Genomic DNA, 21,022 nt, shown 5'->3' with positions numbered 1-21,022 from the left:
GAAATTTTTCATGCAGTAAACACATTTATTGTGGTTACAAAGTATTTAAGTGACTACAAAGTGTCAGGCTTTGTCATAGGCCTTGGGGACAAAGAAACGAACAAAAGAGACAAAATTAAGGTAAGGAGAAATGGCAGTAAACAAATAATGGATCTACATTTTCTGAACTGATTGGTCCACAGAACCATTTTGTAATGAAGCTTCTCATCATTCTTGTGTTTCTTGAAACACATTTTTGAGAAAGAGTGAATTAGGAGGTTGTAACAATTAATTAGATCACTCCAGTACTGTAACTATGTAAGCTGATTTGCAGTGTCTATAAGGATGCTTTACAGGGTCTTTTGAGATTTGAGTATATGATCCCTAAGACCTAAAATGTTTTTGACTCAATAAAACTGATGTTTTTAGACAATACACCTTCATCCTGCAATCTTGCTGGGAAGAATTATTTGCCGTGACAAACTGGTGAATGAATACCAAATTTTATGACCACCCATGAAATGACAGGATCTGCAAGAAAAGTAGGATTTTACTAGGAACACAGATAAAAGACAAGTCCTAAAGAAGAGTGTTATCATAAACGAAATGATGAGCTTAAGAGGATTTGTGACTTCCTCCAGCCTGTTCAAATGCAATTTACAAAGGGCTACCTGACCCTCTCATTATAATTTTCACCAGAAACCCCAAACTGTCAAGCATCAGAGACTCAGCTCAGATCATTTGCACTTTGATCTGTCTCAAGCACCTGTGAGGTGAGGGAGGAAACATTTACGGGAATACCTGAGGAGAGCACCAATCTCCATTAGGATAAATCTACTACGGTTTTCAACATCTTTTTGGGAAAAACTCAGTCGTGAGAGGCCATCTCAGCTGCAAACTCTGCCATTTCTGCTGCTCCAACCTGACCTCCCAAATATCTAAGCACAAGCTAAAGTAAATAAATAGTATTATTTATTTATAACATCATTTATAACATTATATTATATTGCTGCTTCAATCTGACATCTCAAATATCAAAAACACAAGCTAAGTATACACATACATATATTATATATAAATACAATATATACTTCAATCATACATTGAAGCATACATTCAAATATATGTATTCAATTATATATATATTATATTATAGTCAAGTATTATGGCATTTTCCATTTTCTTCTGTTTCATCCATTTGTTTTTCCTATTCTCTAGCCAATTGTTTAAGGTGTTTATGTGAAAGAACCGTCTCAACATTTTGGAGGTCAATTTAATACTGGAATCATTATTTGGAAGCTTATGCTATTTTTAAACATGATCTCAGTCTAGCTCACACTGGTGCTGTAAGTCTTAAAAAGAGAAAGCCTTATTCTATTAAAAATAGCTCATTCCAGTATGACTCTAAGGACTCCAAATAGACAAATAAGGCAAGTTATACCTGTCTCCACTACTGACTACAAATGAATCACTGTGAATATATCAGTGTATGGATTTTTTATGTTGGTAACATTATCCCACTGAAGGTGACGTCTTAGTGGTCATTACGAATGACTAATGAGATAGAGGGGTATCACAGATGATCCCAAATCATAGTCACCCCCAAAGACAGGTATGCTTTGCAGTGTACTGGGAATTAAATGAAAGCAGATGATTTCCTGATGTCCCTTTCTAGTTTCAATTTGCTTGCCATCTTGAGTTAATGATGGTCTTCCCTTAAGCACATATACCCCTAAGAAGTGAGGTAGGTGCTAGAGAGGTTGCTGGCCAAACAGCACATGTAATTGTCACATGTAATTGACAGAGGAAATTATCAGAAAAAAAAAATACCACTGAAAATTGACTACCTGCATAAAATGCTAGGAAAACACTTGCAAAGAATGAAAATAACTAGATGGGCAAGAAAAGAATTCTCCACCACATTGCTGACATTTTGATGAAAGGAGCTCCCTCCCAACTATTACCCAAAACTTGGTGGGGGTGATGAAAGAAAGAAGAATGACTCTAAATTTCTCTCTCATTTGAAGCAACCACATAGACAGCCAATAGAATGTGGAGAGGAACAGGGGAGCTTCGAAAGGAGGAGATTCCATTGGTCTCTGTCCTACAGAAGTGGCCAATGGCAGCAGAATCCTTCTCTGAATGGACGGCTGAATACAGCACAGGCAACCAGGAAGCAATGTCTATTCCTAATTTCCAAATGTCCTCTACATACCAGTATCGGTTCCTGCTAACGTTTTCACCAGTTTACATCAATAGGAGAAAAATAAGAACAAAGTAGATATTTATTAAACTAAATGTATTCAATGTAAAGGACTGTCTTTTATTCTGAGATTGCATCATTCCTGTTGAGGAAAAAAAAAAAATGCCCTTTCTTCTATTACATAATGGTCACATTAAAGAGCTGTAGTTCCTACTGCTGTTGCTACTGCTACTACTGCTGCTGCTGCTGCTGCTGCTGCTGCTACTGTAATTTAAACAAATTAGTCCCCAAACTATTTTTTGAAACTTCCCTCCTCTGTGAAATCCAAAAGTCTTAGAGTCACTGAAGGCATAAGGCACTGGTAGAGTGGATAAGCTCAATTTAGTTCATAGAAGGAAAACCATATACAAATAAAAATATCAGACAGTGAGAGATGTCTAACTATGAATGTGCTTAGATGTAGCAGATTTCATCTCCAGCTGTTAGACCCAGTTCCAAGCACTTACAAGGGCACCCTGGCATCCCAAGGTCAGAATGTATGGTCAGACAAGGACAGCTGGACTGTCATTTCTATCTCCTCTCCAAGATGGAAAATGGAGTTTTGTCACGTTTCATGCCATACGAAAAAAACTTCTGCCCAAAAAAACCAATGGGAAATCCACCAAGTGGCCAACAGTTCAGCTTCCTTTGCTTTCTAGGATGCTGTACTAATGGCATTTAATTCCAGGGGCTAAACTCTCTGGCCCCACATGTATCCTGCTGTTCCATTATCTGGAACATTGGTTCTTGCTTCCTTGTCTCTGCTCCAGCCCTTCTCCTAACATGCCTCCCCCTAACATCTATTTTTTTCGCTGTAGTAGTCTCCTTAGTACTCAGAGCTGAAATTACATGCTTCAGTGCCCTAAGCGCATATATTTTGCTTTCTCATGTTAGCACATGCAGCTCTATTCTTTATTCTAGGGCTGGAGAAGAGGGTTTCAGTAAATTCTAGCCATCATGAGCCCTGCTATAGAACGCTTTAGAGGCTTTGAATTTATGTTACATTGATTATCTTCATGAAGGTTAAAATGAAGGGTTCAACAACACCATAGGGAGAATCCTTATGGGGTGGCGTGGATGGCTTCACAGAGGTCGAAGCTCCTGACTCCAGCTGTGGTCCTGGAGTCAGCAGATCTGGCTTGGCGGCAAATGGGCAAGTCTCTCTGAGGCTCATCGATATCTGAAGGTTTGGCAAGAGGATCTGCAAGGTCCTATGTCACCTCTCACAGGCTGCCATTTGATGACTCTATAATCTTATCTTCGTGTAGCCTGTGTTCTAAACATAGCCAAGCTGAGAAGCTGGCAGAGAAAAGCAAATGCAGTGAGTGTGTATAGAGGCAGAGAATTTTCACTTCTTTACTCACTCTACAGATGCGTGGCATCCTCTACTTTCCCTCAAGAAAATCTCTTGGAAGGATGGGTTGAGCTTCCTTATCCCTATATCCCTTCAGGTCCGACTCACACTTTTTTTAAAAAAAAAATCTAAGAAGCTGCCTTAAATTGGTGCTGTGAGTGAACACTGCATTTGGCTAGATCCAGCCAGTTCATCTTATCATGGCTGCTAAATCACCAGGAGAAAAGGTCTCCTGCCAAACCTGGTGTGTCTTTGTAAGCCAATGCAGTTTCTGCATCCATGTATCCATATCCAGTGACCAACCATGGTGGTTATGCCTTTCCCCGTCTCGTGCTGTGTAACCCTGTGAAATGGTGGGAGGCTGCAACTTACTTGCATTTTTTACCCAAAAGAAATTACACACATATATCTATATGAATATATAGATATATAATGGCCTATGCTGAGGGAGGGACATATTAACAAAGTAAAAAATGTAACAATCTTTATCAAGTTTAAGGAGCAGATCCTGGCACATTTGGCTGTCTTTCTATGAGTGATGCTAAAAAAAAAAAAAAAAAATGCAAGCCGTAAGACCCCAAGACTCTCCACCACCATTAAATGAAAGGTCACACGAAAATGTGGAATCTACTCAGTTGGAGATGATCATTTTTGTGGACTTTTAATATATATTTACTTTCCGTTATTTTTTTGGTTCTCTTTCTCTCATACCCAGGTTGTGCCTGGTTAGAGAAAGAGTCTTGATTAACATTTCTAAGCCAACAACTCTCCAAATACCTCAACCAAAGGAATTCAGTGTGCCTACATAGAGAAAAGGGAAGTGTCCCTCTGGATGTGATACTTTGCCAGGTTGTATTTCTCTGCACCAAATGCTATCAGATCAACTTCTGTAGGTTTCACTGAATACAACTGCATGGAATGCTATTACTGTTTGCAATGCAACATGATCTAAAAACATTGCATTTCTTTTTTATCTAAAGGGGACTAGCAGGTTTATTGTGTTTGCATGTGCTTTCCCCCTAGACTCTGGCTGCCCTAACAAGAAATTCAATAAATCTGCTTCCAAACCATCTTGCACAAGCTTTGCATGTCCAGTCTGGGCCTGAGGAAATTAACAAGAGAATAGAACATACCATCGACTTGCGGAGTGGCGATAAATTGAGAAGAGAGCATATCAAGCCATTCTCACTGATGTTTAAAGACTCCAGCCTGGAGCACAAGGTAGAGCTGGGTCTACACAGTGGCTCTTTTTCTGAGTTAATTGTGGTAAATGTTCACGGGACTGGAGAGAGAGCCCAGGGGCTGTGGTTTTGGTTTCTTTATTTGTTTGTTTGCTTTGGTTTGGTTTGGTTTGGTAGTGTCTTCTATTTTTCTCCTTGAAAATCATGAGTAGACTGAAGGCCATGAAAGGAGATGCAAGTTAGATTAAGAGAGCATCGGCTTGCTCTTTAAGGAAAAGAGGACTCAAAGAACAAAACCTCCTTTAACTCAGTAAGCATCAAAAGAGTTTCTTCCACTTTGAGATTATTAAGCCAAGTGGCATTAACAGCCACTTACCTTTGCTTTTAGATGAATTCACATCAGCTGCAACCATTTTAACACAATAATGAAGGCACCCAATAACTTGATGTAAGCATCAGTGATAAACACTGTCTTTCTTAGACGTTAGATATCTATTCTCCCGTTTTCCCAGTTGTCTGCTGCCTCATAGTCCTCTGACCTAGGCCTAGTAGAAAGAAGATGGGTTGTGGATTCGGAGTCAAATTTGAATTCCACCTCTGCCACTTTCTTGCTGTGTGACCTTAGATAAGTAAAGTAACCTCTCCAAGCATGAGTTCCTCTCTGTACAATGAGGAAAATGAATGCACCTACCTCACAGTTAATATGGAAGTCTTCAGGGCAATACCTTGATTAGGTAAAGTGTTCAAGGATGGCAGCTATCATCATATTAATGATGACTTTTACATTCCCCTCCCCCACCTCAGCTTTGAACTGGAGAGGGGAGTGGGCAGATGGGGTGCCGACCCTGCTTAACTGGGTTGCTCCTTTGCGCTGATGGAAGCTGACAGACCTTCCTTGATTGAGCACAAGAGGTGCCTGGCATCTGCAGGAGCCTCAGGCAGGAACAGCAGGGAATCTACAAGCAAATTTCTGGAGTTTGATTCAATACTCTGTAAAGCTCCAGTGAGCAATTTTTTTGTAAGTTTGTTCAGCTGCCTGGGAGATTTGCTTTCCTTAGTTCAGAGAATTCACAATTCTGTGCACATACACCATTCCCAATGAGCTTCTTTGATAACTACCTCAGGATTGCAGACTCCAAAATTAATACCTTCACCTACAGTTCCCAATTTGAGATGGATTGTGTCTATGTACTAACAAAACAAAAGGAAAAGAAACATTTTGCCTCCCTCAACCCCCCACAAAAAACTAACAGACACACTTCTCTTATTCATCATACGATTAAGGGCTTAAGGACCAAAATAAATGCATTTTCTTTCCTGGTTACTGCATTGAAGAAGCTAGGATGAAGAGCTGATGGCTTTACAAAGAATCTTCTCAATTAGCTTGTGCAAATGCCTGTGTCCAGAGCTATACAAAACGCTTTCATTTATTTTTGCTAAAGACGTATTTGTCTCACTAATAACCTAACCCCTGCATACTACAGATAGTTTCTAGTGTGTTTTATTTAATGGCATTCACATCTCATCTGCAGCCATCTGGTATTGGACCAGAAATGGACCTAAGGGAGGCACAGCATGCCTGAGGTTGATTTCTGTGACCAGGGAAGATTCTTCTAGAAGAGCCAAAGGACAGCACCCTGAACAAACATGGGACATGCCCATTGACAGTTTAGCCACAGACCACCTAACCTGTGCTAAGCATTACATGGGTTCCACAGGGGTGACGGCAACAGGACACATCAGAAAACGATCACTTCTCTTCTGTCACAGAGATATTCTTCACTGAGTCTTGCTCTGAGATCATCTCTAGGGACTGTGTTACTGCTGAGCAGAGAATATATCACAAGTAACATTCATTGGGTATTTACCAAGTACCAGGCACTATTTCTAATCTGTCTGCATAAATCAACTGACAACAACAGTAATATAAAGTAGATGTTATTATGAACCTCATTTTGATGAAAGGAGACATGGAGAAATTATTATGAAGTTTTCCCAAAGTCCAACTGTCAGAAAGGGACTGGAATCTGCGCCCACCGTGATGCCATAGCCACTGCTCTTTTCTGTTGACTATGCTGCCTCTGCCAGGAGTTCCCAGGACTTGATTTCCCAGGGTTTCGTACGAAGAAGACAATCCTGTGCTGTCTTCATTTTCCTTTTGTCAAACTTTGGATGCAGTGGGAGGCATAGAGAGGGAGTTTACAGGGGAGGCTAAGTAGGAAAGGGTTCTAGAGCCATAACAAAATTAAAACAAGGCTTTCAAACACATAGGATTCCAGAATCAGAAAATAGCATTAATATGCAGTTCCTCTGTGCTTGCTGTTAGATATGTCAGTTTACTATTCCACTTACAGAAGAGAAAACTAAACTTCCAAGAGGTTAAGTAGAGATCTTAGATCTCAAAATCCAGCTACCATATTTCATTCACGCTAAGGTGTCATCAACTGTGAGATGCTCTATTTTCTATACAGCACTCAGAAAGGAAAAAGAAACTCAATATGGGTTTCTAAGAGGAAACACACACTAATAAACTGGGCTTACACCCTCAGGGTAAGGATGTGGGGGCGCTGGGGCTGGTAGGACATCCCCCTTAGGCAAGGGCAGTGAGGAAACCCACATGCCTATATCCTGGTATTGATTAAATAAAGGGAAGAAGCTCCCCAAGAATTTAAACTCCAAAATGGAATCTGCATAGGTTTGCTGCATGGATTTACACTTAGAATGTGGACCAAAAAAAAAAATATTATCAGAGAATTTAATTTAAAATGATCCTGGGTTGATATTGCCACCTGGTGACCACAGAAGCAATTGCAAACCTCCCTGGAAGGAAGTCAAGATTTTAGGATTCCCTTGATAACAAGGTGCATGCTGATTTCAGAGATGTTAAAGTGCACATTTTAAGGAAAATTGTACATTTTTAGTAAGAATATATATCTTAGAATTTTAAAAATACATACAATATTTATGATTCTAAAGCCTCTTCTGTTCCCACTGCCCTACCCTTCTTCTTGGGAACAAGCCTGGACCATAAAAGGATGCTTTCTGAAAGGAAAAATGGAAATGGAAATAATTGTTCCTTTGCAATCTTTGTAGGAAAGAAAAGGCTTTATTCTGTTTGAACAATAAGAAGATACATGAATAAGGGAACCTGTTTGCCTTTCCACCTTTATGAGAACACTGAAATGTTCAAACACTGAAATGAACAAAGCTCCATTGAAATGTATAGAAATATCATTCAGGCATTCCTTGGTCACATTTGCCTATAAGAATTAGCATACCTATCCACAACACTATGTGAAACAGGAGTTTTATATACTTCATGGTACTGCATAAATACTTGTTGAATAAATAAGGAAATGAATAAAGACTCAGTTTAAGAAGGTTAGATAAGACTGCCTCACCCCCTGTAGCTGTTATCAGGATATTTTTTGTGAATCTAAGAGCCGAAAGGCATGTGTCAATTTTGATGTGACTCTTTTCAGTGGAGTCTCAGCAGAGAATAAAAGTTCTGTGTACTCCCTGCCGTGGAATTTCAAAGGTGGCTCACTCCCTGCTCCCTCACAGGAGTCTTTTGAGTTAAGCTTCAGAACAGTGTGCTCATGACTCATGTAGCTTAGCAAACACATCTTTCCTTCTCTAGTCCTTGGATTCTTTATCTGTGAAAGGAGGACATTGGACAGCTCCTGACCACTTCAGTAGTTAATGCTATAAATCTATAAATTTCCTATGACCATGGTGGCAATATGTCCTGGTTTGCCTGGGAGAGTAGTCGATGCCTATTTTTACAATGTGAAATTAGTATCACCTCCCTTCACTCTCAAAAATCACCCAGTGTGGATGATATGTAACAGGTCATGTGACCCAAGGCTTGGGCCTCAGCCAGGTTAGAATTAGTGACTCAACATCTTCCTTCACTACCCAGCCAATCATCAGAAGTTTCTAAGCAGACCTCTGGATAGTGGAGAGGGGACCTATTCCAGTTGCCAAAGGCTGCCTTAAGCTCCTCCCACATTTCACAGATGAATCCTTTGCCCTTCTTTAGTCAGGCTAAATATTTCCTAAGTGGCCTGACAGATCTCATGGGCAAGCACAAATCAGAACTATGGTAAAGAGATGTAAAAAACATAATGTGTCTGTCAGATGCTACCAATCATATTGGTATTTCCTTATTAAGCATTCCTATTTGATATTTTCTTATTAATAGAAGAATGTATTTTCACTAATAAAAGTTGATACTAAGTATAAGGCAAAAAAGAAAAAAATGAAATCTGTTTGGATCTTTCAACCCAGGGTAACCACTGTTACCATTCTGGCATCTGTTATTCTAGTCTTACATGAATGTGAATCTATAGACTTATGTACACAACCGTATTTGTCCATTTTCATGCTGCTGGAAAAGACATACCTAAGATGGGGCAATTTACAAAAGAAAGAGGTTTATTGGACTTACAATTCCACATGGCTGGGGAGGCCTCACAATCATGGTGGAAGGTGAAGGAGGAGCAAGTCACATCTTACGTGGCTGGCGTCAGGCAAAGAGAGAGCTTGTGCAGGGAAACTCCCATTTTAAAAACCACTATATCTCACGAGACCCATTCACTATCATAAGAACAGCACAGGAAAGACCCACCCCCATGATTCAGTCATCTCCCACTGGTCCCTCCCACAACATGTGGGAATTATGGGAGCTACAAGATGAGATTTGGGTGGGGACACAGAACCAAACCATATCAACAACTTTTATAAAAATAGACCATTGTATGCACAGGGCATTGTAACATAGTGCTAAGCATTTTTTGCTTGAGCTTTTTTCCCCATAATTAAATCTTCAATTACACAGTGATTTTAGTATTTACATACTATCTCATTGCATATTTTAACCATTTCAGGCTTTTTAAAAAGGTTTTTCACTGTTATAAATTATGAATTGTGTTGTAATCACTATTCTCATAATTAAGTTATGAATTTTTGCTTATTTATTTTTTAGGATAAAATCCTAGGGGTGGGTGAAAGAGAATTCACGTTTAAAAATACTTAAGAGTCATTTTGAAATTGCCTTCAAAAATTGTGCTTACACTTTTTAAAAATTGTCAATTTGATAAGAAGTAAAAAGCAGCACCAGCCTGGCATTTCTGTTTTTATTTTTAAAATTATTATTGCAGTTGAAGGGTTATCAGTACATATTTTGGCCTTTATATTTCTCCTTTTGTGACTTGCACATTTCTCGTACCTTGATGGTATGATTTACACATTTGTCTTCATCGTCCATCTATTATTGCAGTGCCCACCTTTGTCTTTTTGATTTGTGAGTCTTCTTTACACGCTGAGGAACTTAACCTTTTGTGGGATCACCTATCTTGGGCCCTTCCATTTTCAGAGCACTTACAAGAAGGTGATGTTTCTCAGCCTCTGGTCCTCACTTCTCTTCTGGGAAAGGACTCTGAATTAGGCTTAGGATAGGGAAGACAATTAATGACATTTACTTATGGATGTTTCCAAGTCAGAGTAGCCAACCCAAAACCTTTAGCATCTTAGGAGAGCTTAATAACATAGGAACACTTATTTGGAATTATTTCATTAAGCTAAGTGTTCCAAAAACAATGTTATCACCTTAGAATAAGGTGACTTCCTCGTCTTGAATAGAGATTAAGATATGTTTAATATATACTTCAAAATTGATTGGGTAACTATGCTTTGGATATGGGCATTTTTGTAGGTAAAGTGTTATAATCAAGTCATATCAAGGAAGATTAAAGTTCCTTCCTTCTTTTAATGCTGATATTTTTCCTCTTGATTCTTAGTTGCTTCGAGAAAAGGCATCCTTTGTCCTTATGACAAATTTATGTACTAAAACTCTCTTCATCTCAGGCTAAGAGTTTTCAAACTTAAGAATCATCTGGGGATCTCGTTTGAAATGCAGGTACCATCCCATCACTCTGCCCCCAAGATTCTGATTTGGCAAGAAGACCTGCATTTTGGTAGAAATTCTTTTTTGGATTTTGTTACTCTAGGTTTTGGCCATCTTTCTGTGTCCTTGATTGAGCGTGAGACTCAGGCTGGTCACTTGCCTCACATCTTCAGAGATCAGCTTACATCAAAAAGTCCCCAGATCCTCATTCAAGGGTAATATGGCTTTTAACAAATCTAGAGGAGGTATCTCCATGAGGCTAATAATGGCTTCAGGACCACAGTCTTTGGAATTAACTAGACCTCAGTTCAAGTCCCACTTTGGAAATAGAAGTCGGCATAAAGGACAGTTGATTAGTTTACTGATCAATAATGGGTAATGACAAGTTGATATCTTTCTGTCACTCAAACGGATACCCACACACATGTATAAAATCCTCATTTTGCTCACCAGTATTTAGTCTTTGTTGAAAGACAGAGGAAAGAACATAGACTGGATTCCTGACTTGAACCCAGTTCCAACCAGTTACTGGTTGGGTGATACGAAGCAAGGGGTTTGATCTCATTGAAATGAGTATGATTGTCTGCCCTTAGGGGTTGTCATGAAAATTAAATGGCACAATATTCATATAACAGAAGTTTGGATAAATGCAATAGTCTTTATTTTCCCTTGTCCTAATTAATCCTCTGCCAACCCAAACCTGCACAAGGCAAGACCCTCTTTAAGACAAATCTCACGCTTCTCCTAGAGCTTTTTCTAAAATAAATGAATAAATAACAGTACTTCATTGAAAATGGTGGTGGGAAGGGCCAATCTTAATGTGTCTTGTATTCCAGGGTACCAGGGTTCCACCCTTCATTAATCTAAGCAAGTACAGCCTTGTAACTCATTGGAAGAGGTGCTTCCATCAATCTCCCAGGATCATTGGAGCACAAGCAGTGACCACCTTAGCCTCTGAGATGTGTTTAAATTTGTAGGTGTCATTTGCTTGTCTTTTCTCTAAATGATTTGATTATTCTAAGAACCTTATTATCATTATTTTCCAAAACAAAAAAAAAGGTAAGAAAGATTGTTTCTGTCTTCAAGGATGATTGGTGTTTGATCATTCCCAAAGGCCATGCTTTTCTTCCTGTGAGGACAAGCCAGCTGAGGATTAGATATTTCACGCATGGGTTTCTTCGTGCTCCTGGAAAAGATTGTCTTTCTGTCCACACTTCTTGTGATTCCTTGGGAGTCCATCAGGCATGGCTCAGAGTATTCACTCTAGTGATTCTTGGGGGGTGCATCCAACAGAGCTCAGAGCATTCATGCTGTTGATTATTGGGAAGTCCATCTGGAACAGCTCAGAGCATTCAGTCTACTTGGTTTGGATTCCATTTGTGTCCACTCCATTGGTCATCTTATACTCAGATGATATAGGAAGACATAAAGCCACAGCTTCTGTGCCCTGGGAACTTCCCATCCTAACTCTGGGCATGATAATGGCCACTTTGCAAGGTGGTGCAGATGAAATGCAGGTATCCTTAAGTGCCTTGGAGGCTGCAATGAATTGCAACTGAGGCAGCAATGTGACAAGGAAACTGATATTTGTTGATCACTTACTACCATATCATGACTATTTTAAGTGTTTTGCCTCATTTTACTTAAGTGTCACAACGTCCTTTATGGAGGTACTAATTGTACTATTTGGCAGGTAAGGGTGTCTCAGAGAGTTTGAACAGCTTTTCCAAGACCCACAGTAATAGAAGGCAGCAGAGTGGGGATTCAGATAGAGTTCACTGTGACTCCCAAGCTATTCTACCACTTCTGCCACACCTTGAAAAATCCTGTCTTTCTTCTAAGCACCTGATTTTCATGTAGTTTGAAATTCATGAAGGATGCAGCCAGTAGGTTGCAAGGGAGGAGTTATACAATAATGCATATGGCAAATATACCTTAGAGGCAAAAAACAAAAAAAAACAAAAAAAAACAAAAAAAAAGTTAAAACCATGAACATTTCTTTTATCCTCTATTCATTCCCCTCCCACAAACAAATATCCCTCCCACACACAAATATGCACACATGTACACATATGGAGGCACACACATATACAAATAATCCACCTCATGTTTCTGGCAACAGACACAATCTTGATAAAGGTAGCCTGAAAACAAAGGCAACTCTATCACCCTAGCTATCCATGAACAAGTAAGAATCAAATAAGTGAATACATGAACACGTGAAACACTTTTTCTTAGGCCAGTGGGAGAAGGAATGATGAGTCCTCGAACCACCCTTGAACTGTGTATTCCAAAAATGGCTGATTAGCTTAAGCATCAAGGAGGTAGTTTCATGACAAAATGGCTCAAGAGAAGACAAAGCCAGAAATAGCCTCATGGAACAATCAAACCTGGCTGGGAGTGGTCGCTTAAGCCTGTAATCCTAGCATTTTGGGAGGCTGAGGAGGGTGGATCACTTGGGGTCAAGAGTTCAAGACCAGCCTGGCCAACATGGCAAAACCCTGCCTCTACTAAAAATACAAAAATTAGCCAGGTGTAGTGGCATGCACCTGTAATCCCAGCTACTCAGGAGGCTGAGGCACAAGAATCACTTGAACCTGGGAGGCAGAGGTTGCAATGAACTGAGATCACACCACTGCACTCCAGCCTGGGTGACAGTGCAAGACTCCATCTCCAAAAAAAAAAAGATCAAATTCATATTAAACAAAACTGAAGTTGAATGAGCTTCATTTATTACACACAACTAAGCTTTTGCCAGTTTTATATTATGATAATTATTGTAAATAGTGCTTACTATGAACCAAGTTCTGTGCTGAGTATTTTCAAAAACATTCATTTGATGTTACTTTTTTCCATTAGCAGCCACATAAAACCAAGGATTTGCCACACAAGAGAATCTTTAGATAATTATTTGGCTGAGTACAGTTGGTTCTTAGCTGTGTCCAGAATGTCTCTCAGTTTTTTTCTGTCATTTATAAAGAAAATCAAAGTTAAATGGAGGCTTTAAAAACTTCAAGAAAAATACATCATAAACTCTAAAATGTTTCTTACTTCATTGCATCAACTTTTATGGGAGTTGTAATGATTAGAATAAAACAATAAAGGAGAAATCTGGGCAAAGAAAAGAAGGCTAAGCAAATGAATGAATTTTCTTATGGGTTAGGATGTTGGACTCTGGAATTAGGTAATAAGCAAAATGCGCATTTTTGTCTTGGAGACATTCAGAATTTGTTGAACCACTCCATGTCTTATTTAGATGAACAGAAATGGGAACATGGAGCATGAACCAAATGGTCTCAGCTTTTCTCTTTCATTTTTCTAAATCACATATTTCCTAGTCATTTTCAAGATCTTATTATTAAAATGGTTTTTAAAGATTTATTCTGTTATAGCATCAGGCTCCTCTTGAGTTTTTACCACTCTAGTAAGTCCCAACATAGTATGAATACCTTGGCCTCCTCCTTCAGATATGAAGGACAGGTTTCAAAGAGGCTTAGGGAGGAAATCCATCCCTTAGTCAGGACAGTAGCCTTATAAGACTCCTTTATTGTCTTGACATTACGTTGCAAAATTACAGCTGTTTCTACCACCCTCTAGGTAATCAAACGATATCAAGTGCCATTTCGTGTGTATTTTTTAATCAGACCAATTAGCTCTGTCCCATAAAGCCAGCATTTTCTGAGTCAGGAATTCCAATTTCACCTATAATGGTGTAATATAGAATTACAGAATTATGAGGCCATTGACCTGATCACTGAAGCAATTTTAATGCTTCATGTGTAGACATCATTATCATCTACAACCAGGGACTTCTAGGTAAAGAATATAGCAATAGTTACCACTCTTTTGGCTTCTCCATGGCTGGGGAGGGGCGGGGGGCTGGACCACTCAAGAAATGAAGAGTTCTTCCTCCCAAGGATGGAAGATTTTGGGGAGAGTGAGCTGGAAGAACAGTGGTTTGGAAAGTTTTTAAAAGTTCTTCTTGAAATTCTCATGTGCCCAGTCTAACCCCACTACCAAGGAAGAGCATAACGTTAGGAAATGTATTACCACCCTAGGGTCTTCTGTCACCCTGGGCAGGTGTTCTCCCAGCCTTGCACTTCTGAGCCCGTCAATCTTAAATACATGTTAGCATGTTGCCTTGTGAGTCAACTTAACATGATTAAATCCACATTTGTTCAAAGGTCAGTTTACTTGGGAAGAAGTATGTCAGTGAGAGATTCTGCACACTTACCTGTCACTCATAGAATTGCTCTTAATAACAATTTTATTGATGTAGGAACCAAGATAGAGAAGACGGCCTATTTCAAAATTTAAAAATTGCTGAAACTTAGTCTCATTGCAATTATGCCTTTTATCCAAATTTTTTTGTTTTTGTTTTGTTTTGTTTTGTTTTGAGTCAGTGTCTCACTTTGTCTTCCAGGCTGAAGTGCAATGGCGCCATCTTGGACTCAATGCAACCTCCGCCTCCTGGGTCCAAGCGATTCTCCTGCCTCATCCTCCTGAGTAGCTGGGACTACAGGTGCACACCGCCACACCCAGCTAATTTTTGTATTTTTAGTAGAGACAGGGTTTCACCATGTTGGCCAGGATGGCCTCGAACTCCTGACCCCAGACGATCCACCCACCTCAGCCTCCCAAAGCACTGGAATTACAGGCATGAGCCACTGCTTCCAGTCCAAATGGTCTATTTGAAGGATGCTCTAGGCTACTGCCATGCTACAGAATGCATGAATTTAACAACAGAACAGTGGTTAAATTTCTTCATCCACTAACGCAAAATGAACAGATTATCCCAGTTGAGAATTTTCTTTTACAAATATATTAATATATACTAATAAAAGATGTGCTAGAAAATTTTCTTTCATCAAACTAAATTTATCCAAAGATGAAATGGGCTCCCAAGTGAGGAGCTGATTTCCCCCAATACTGGAAATATTCAAGCAGGAGTTAACGGCTCATACCTGAGAGACATTACTGAGTTAAACTGGCATTAGTAAAGGTTGGAGCAAGATAACAATTACAATTCACTCCATCTAGAAGATTCTATAATCTCACCTACAATCTTTGATACAAAGACAGAGTGGCCGGGCACAGTGGCTCACGCCTGTGAGCCCAGCACTTTGGAAGGCTGAGGCAAGCAGATCACCTGAGGTTGGGAGTTCGAGACCAGCCTGACCAACATGGAGAAACCCTGTCTCTACTAAAAATACAAAAAATTAGCTGGGCGTGGTGGCGTATGCCTGTAATCCCAGCTACACGGGAGGCTGAGGCAGGAGAATAGCTTGAACCCGCAAGGCGGAGGTTGTGTTGAGGCGAGATCGCACCATCACATTGCAGCCTGGGCAACAAGAGTGAAAGTCTGTCAGAAAGAAAGAAAGAAAGAGAGAAAGAGAGAAAGAGAGAGAGAGAGAGAAAGAAAAAGAGTACAGTTATAGTTTAGGCAATTAACTAGATAATTGTTTTAGTTATAAGCATCTTCTACATCTTATAGAAACGTAAGAATTGTTCAGTGCCTTTTAGCTTACAGTCAAAATGGAAAGTCTAGGAAAGCACTGTGGTTTTCCTCCCCCTCACCTAGGAAGAGTTCTTAGGACTATCCCAGGTGTGGAAACATGGAAGGCTGGAAGCTCTGTCCATCACCTCTGTAAGGGAACTTCCCTGATCATCTCTCTGTGGATAAGGAATCTGAAATAGATTTTTTTTTTTCTGTGATCAGACTGGGGTTTCCCAGCTTCTTTGTGGTGGATCTAAAAACCCACTGACCTTCATGACTATGATTTCATTTCTGAATATGTCTTTCAAGATAATTCAGGGCCAGAATCCCCAGACATGAACAAAATGAAACACGAGTTTATCCTGCTGCACTTCCTCAGAAGGAACGAGTCTGAATTTCATCAAATCAAATAGGAATTTTCATTTTTGAAATGATTTATTTATCATTTGAAGATTGTGGTCACTCATCTTCTGTTGCATTTAAATAAAATCTACCATCTTTTGTTTTCTTCCCTATTATCAGTTCACCCATCCTGGCCTAGAAAGGGGCTCATTATTTTGCACTGCATTGTGCTGAGGATTCATTCGTCAATCAAGAAAATATAGCAGTGGCATTTTATTAAACTAATTCTTAGGCTGTTTCTAATATCCATTCTTTGCCTATATGCTTCACTTTCATTCTAACCAAGATTTACATAGGCTCAAATTTTTAATACATTCCCTTTCTTTGTATCATAAATTGCATCACTGAAATATACCCAAGAAGTCTGAGCATGCATCTATGAACAAGATAGCCTTACTCTGAAAATAGCAAGGAAGCAGTAGCCAGTGAGACCCTGCATTCTAGAGCAAAGCTCTTTGGATTCTCTATTTGCAATCTGTGAAGGTGTGATTGAGTTGCTCAGGTATTCAAATCCTCAGTTTCTTTATCTACAAAGTGAGGATATGATAAACAAGACCCGTAATAATTAAATGAGAACATTCATGTAAAGCGCGTAGCACAGCACTGGCCTTGCACTAGATATTAGTCATTGTTATTCAAATTCCTTACCCTAGATTTTGACCCTTTTTTGAATCAACTAAGACCCTAAAGATTGAGAAATAATAATATTCCAAATCCTAATCTAAGATCTCCAAGGAAGTATTTGTGATTTGTTCCAAGTATCTGAATTTTGCCACCGACTGACCATGACAAGCTCTTTCACATTTCTGATCCTCAAGTTTCTTATCTGAAAAATATATATATATATGTATGTGTGTGTGTGTGTGTGTGTGTGTGTGTGTGTGTGTGTGTGTGTGTGTGTGATTGCCAAGTTCTCTTGTAAACCAAGGGCTCAGTAAATTATAAGGGTTCACAGGTCATTTCCAAGAACAATTTTCCTAAGGATCCTATAAAAGTTAAGAATTCTACCCGGTGGTGGGTAATCTTTCAAGAAGCAAGGGGAATAATGAGAATGGGGTCTTCTTCCGAGTTAAAAAAAACACACATGAGATCATAATTTCTTTAGAAGAATCTTTTATAACATGGTGGAAAAATCGGTCAACAACACTTTTGGGGTCACTGCTGAGTGCAAGGTACAATACTGTACAGAGGAATAGAAGACAGCATCCTGCAAGGCAACACCATTGAAAAGGCAAGGTTCTATATTGATGAAAATATAGAAATAAAATAAGTATAATTAATTGATTGACAGTAGGTAACATTTATATAGGGTTATCATGTGCAAGGCACTGTTCTAAGCATCTTATATATATTACCTCATTTCATTCTCCCAGTAACCCTTATGAGATAATTCCTATTATTATATCCATTTTCTAGATAAGGAAACTAAGACATAGAAAGCTTAAAGATTTTGTCCATAGGTGTTACAGCTGGGATTCAAACCCAGTTAATCTACCTCTTGATTAGTTCATGCTCACAACTGAGATATAAAAGGATAAGTGGGGCCAGGTGAGGACAGAACAGGGATGAGACAAGGAGTCTCTAACTTTGGCAGGCATAAGCACACAACTAACTTAATAAAGCTATGAGCCAGAGTGTTCAGACCTTTACAAGTCAGGAGGAAGTGAAATGAATCACTACTCAATCTCAGTACTCTACCATTTTGAGCCAATTAGGAATTTTCTTTTCGAAGTCCTGCTCTCCTTGCTTTTCCAAAGTCACAATGCACCACATTCTGAAACCCAGTATTTTATATTTGATGATGTCAACTTCACAAATATTATAAGATTCTTCTTTTATGTGGCTATGCTAGGCACTGAAGTTCAAACAGGAAAATAATAGAATGCTTCAAACTTATGAACTACATTAATGCCAAACTTAAGAACTGTATTAATGTTCCCATTTGACAGATGAGAAAAGTGGGGTTCAAGGAAATTGGCTTTGCTCACAATAAAATAACGACAGATCTAAAAGCAAAGTAAGTCTTCATACTTTGTCTCCATCCTATTTGCCATCTGAAGAAAATTGAAAATATAATATCTTCTGCAACTTTAGTCTGGACAAATGATGATCATGTGACATTTTTTAAGTCATCAGTAGAAAACATTCATGAAAGGAGTCACAGAGACTCAGGCTTGGGATCTATAGGAAAGGATCTTTTCATAGGATCATGGGTCAATAATGGAAAGGAAGCCTTTACAAAGGAATGAGCTCTCAGGCTCAGGATCTGAGTGTTCAAGTTGAGGGTGTTTGGAATCCTGAGATGCCCTGCTCAGGACCAGAGAAAAGAAACCCACTTTCCCAGATAAAGCAGAGAAGGTCATCGGATGATAATCAACAGACCTTTGAGTAGACATCAAGAATGTTATGAAACGGATTTCTGAATTGGGAAGGCAATGGTCAATTACAAGTCCAAGATGCTGTGATGATGATAGTGATGATGACAAGTGATGATGATGATGATGATGATGATGATGATGATGGATGACATAAAAGAAGAAAAGGGCCAGGCACGGTGGCTCATGCCTGTAATCCCAGCACTTTGGGAGGCCGAGGTGGGTGGATCACGAGGTCAGGAGTTTGAGACCAGCCTGGCCAACATGGTGAAACCCCATCTCTACTAGAAATACAAAAATTAGCCAGGCGTGGTGGTGGGTGCCTGTAATCCCAGCTATTTGGGAAGCTGAGGCAGGAAAATCACTTGAACCCAGGAGGCAGAGGTTGCAGCGAGCCGAGGTCGTGCCATTGCCCTCCAGCCTGGGTGACAACAGCAAGATTCCATCTCAAAAAAAGAAAAAGAAGAAAAGGAAGAATTTTAGTGTACTGATTAACTACACTAAAATTATTATTACTGCTGTTTTTAAATGTTCATTATCAAATCTATGCAATCATGCTGGTTTAAAATTAACCAGTAAGATGGCCGAGCGCAGTGGCTCATGCCTGTAATCCTAGCACTTCGGGAAGCCAAGGCAAGCAGATCATGAGGTCAGGAGATCAAGACCATCCTGGCTAATCCAGTGAAACCCCGTCTCTACTAAAATTACAAAAAAGTAGCCAGGTGTGGTGGTGGGCACCTGTAATGCTAGCTACTCGTGAGGCTGAGGCAGGAGAATAGCATGAACCCGGGAGGCGGAGCTTGCAGTGAGCCAAGATTACATCACTGCACTACAGCCTGGGCAACAGAGCGAGACTCCATCTCAAAAAAAAAAAAATTAATCAGTAAGCCAACAAAGAATAATTAGATCCTCTGTAATTTGTTGTTAGAAGGAATTCAAACATTTATCTTTCTTTGAATTAACTGTTTTGTGGCTAAATAACTTTCGAGCTGCTCTGGGTAGGCCTCTATGATTGTGACCTGTTCTTGGGTAGCACCATTGATAACTATTAATAATATGGGCTTTCTGTGGTTTTATCAGGATTGAGGATGGCTTAGAGTGATTCTTCAGAGCCATGTTCCTGGCTCCCCTCCAGATAACAAGCAGGTTGTCAGCAAGTGGACAGAGGCCTTAATACTGGAGAGCAGAAAAAGCATTGCCCTGCAAAAGCAATAACTGTGCAGTCTCTAAACAGCATGGTGCTTCACCCAGAGAGCTCAACAACTGCAGGATATTCTCCAAACCTTAGCTATGACACTGAGAAGCGTCAGCGGGGTTCAGTCTAAAACCCAGACCACACCAAGAAGTCAGAAGAGAATAAAAATCATGTAACTGTTGATTTTGCAAACACCATATCAACAACAGATTGGACTGATTTTACTATTTCTTGACCTGACTGAAACCTTGTCTTGGTATTGTGGACATGAAGCCTAAGATGTCGTGAGACCTCTATTTGCTAGCGCCCTGTATGAAGTAACCATGAAATGCAAATCAGGGATTACAAAGTTTCAAAGTGATGCTTAGTTCTCTGTCCCCCAAAAATAAAATAACCTGCTGGCTACTAGACCTCTCTCTCATTAAGGTCAAATGTGGGGCTTGGTTTAGGCTAATTCTAAGGTCTTTTTCAGTTTAAAAAACTTCCCACCTTCTGGAAGAAGTAGATATTCCCCAGCTTAGTAGCTCCAAGATGGTTCAAGAGTCTAGGCAGAAGTAAGGCAAATACACATTGAGTGCTGACCTTCTAGAAGCTTTTAAAGCTAGACAATGAAATTACTGAGTACTCTGGATAATCAAAATAAAGTTACCACCATTCCCCAGGGCTGCCTTGAGCAGACACAGAAGGGCATCAAGCATATTGGTCTATTAGTCTTGGTTTCTCTTCTGTGAAATGAAAGGGCTGCACTAGCTGGAGATCTCTCAGGCTATTTTCTATTTTAAGAGCCTGAGAATTTATTTTTAATAAGAAAAGGAGGCAGAAAGACTTCCTGGTAAAACATTTCCCTGTGTTCCCAAACTTAACACGAAACAGTGCAAGATCCTTAAAT

General features: G+C 39.5%; 1 protein-coding gene across 2 annotated transcripts in view; it reads left to right on the top strand.

Annotated features, from left to right (window-relative positions):
* Positions 1 to 21,022, top strand: part of ADCY8 (adenylate cyclase 8) — a 263,858-nt gene that overhangs the window by 156,732 nt on the left and 86,104 nt on the right. For both annotated transcript variants that reach the window (XM_008001549.3, XM_008001550.3), the window contains exon 8: positions 4,599 to 4,796. In XM_008001549.3, coding sequence (XP_007999740.1) covers positions 4,599 to 4,796 — 198 coding nt within the window. The remainder of the gene's footprint in view (positions 1 to 4,598; positions 4,797 to 21,022) is intronic.

This window comes from Chlorocebus sabaeus, chromosome 8 (genome assembly GCF_047675955.1).
Source record: "Chlorocebus sabaeus isolate Y175 chromosome 8, mChlSab1.0.hap1, whole genome shotgun sequence".
Classification (NCBI taxonomy): domain Eukaryota; kingdom Metazoa; phylum Chordata; class Mammalia; order Primates; family Cercopithecidae; genus Chlorocebus; species Chlorocebus sabaeus.
This window is presented reverse-complemented; position numbering and strand designations above follow the sequence as displayed.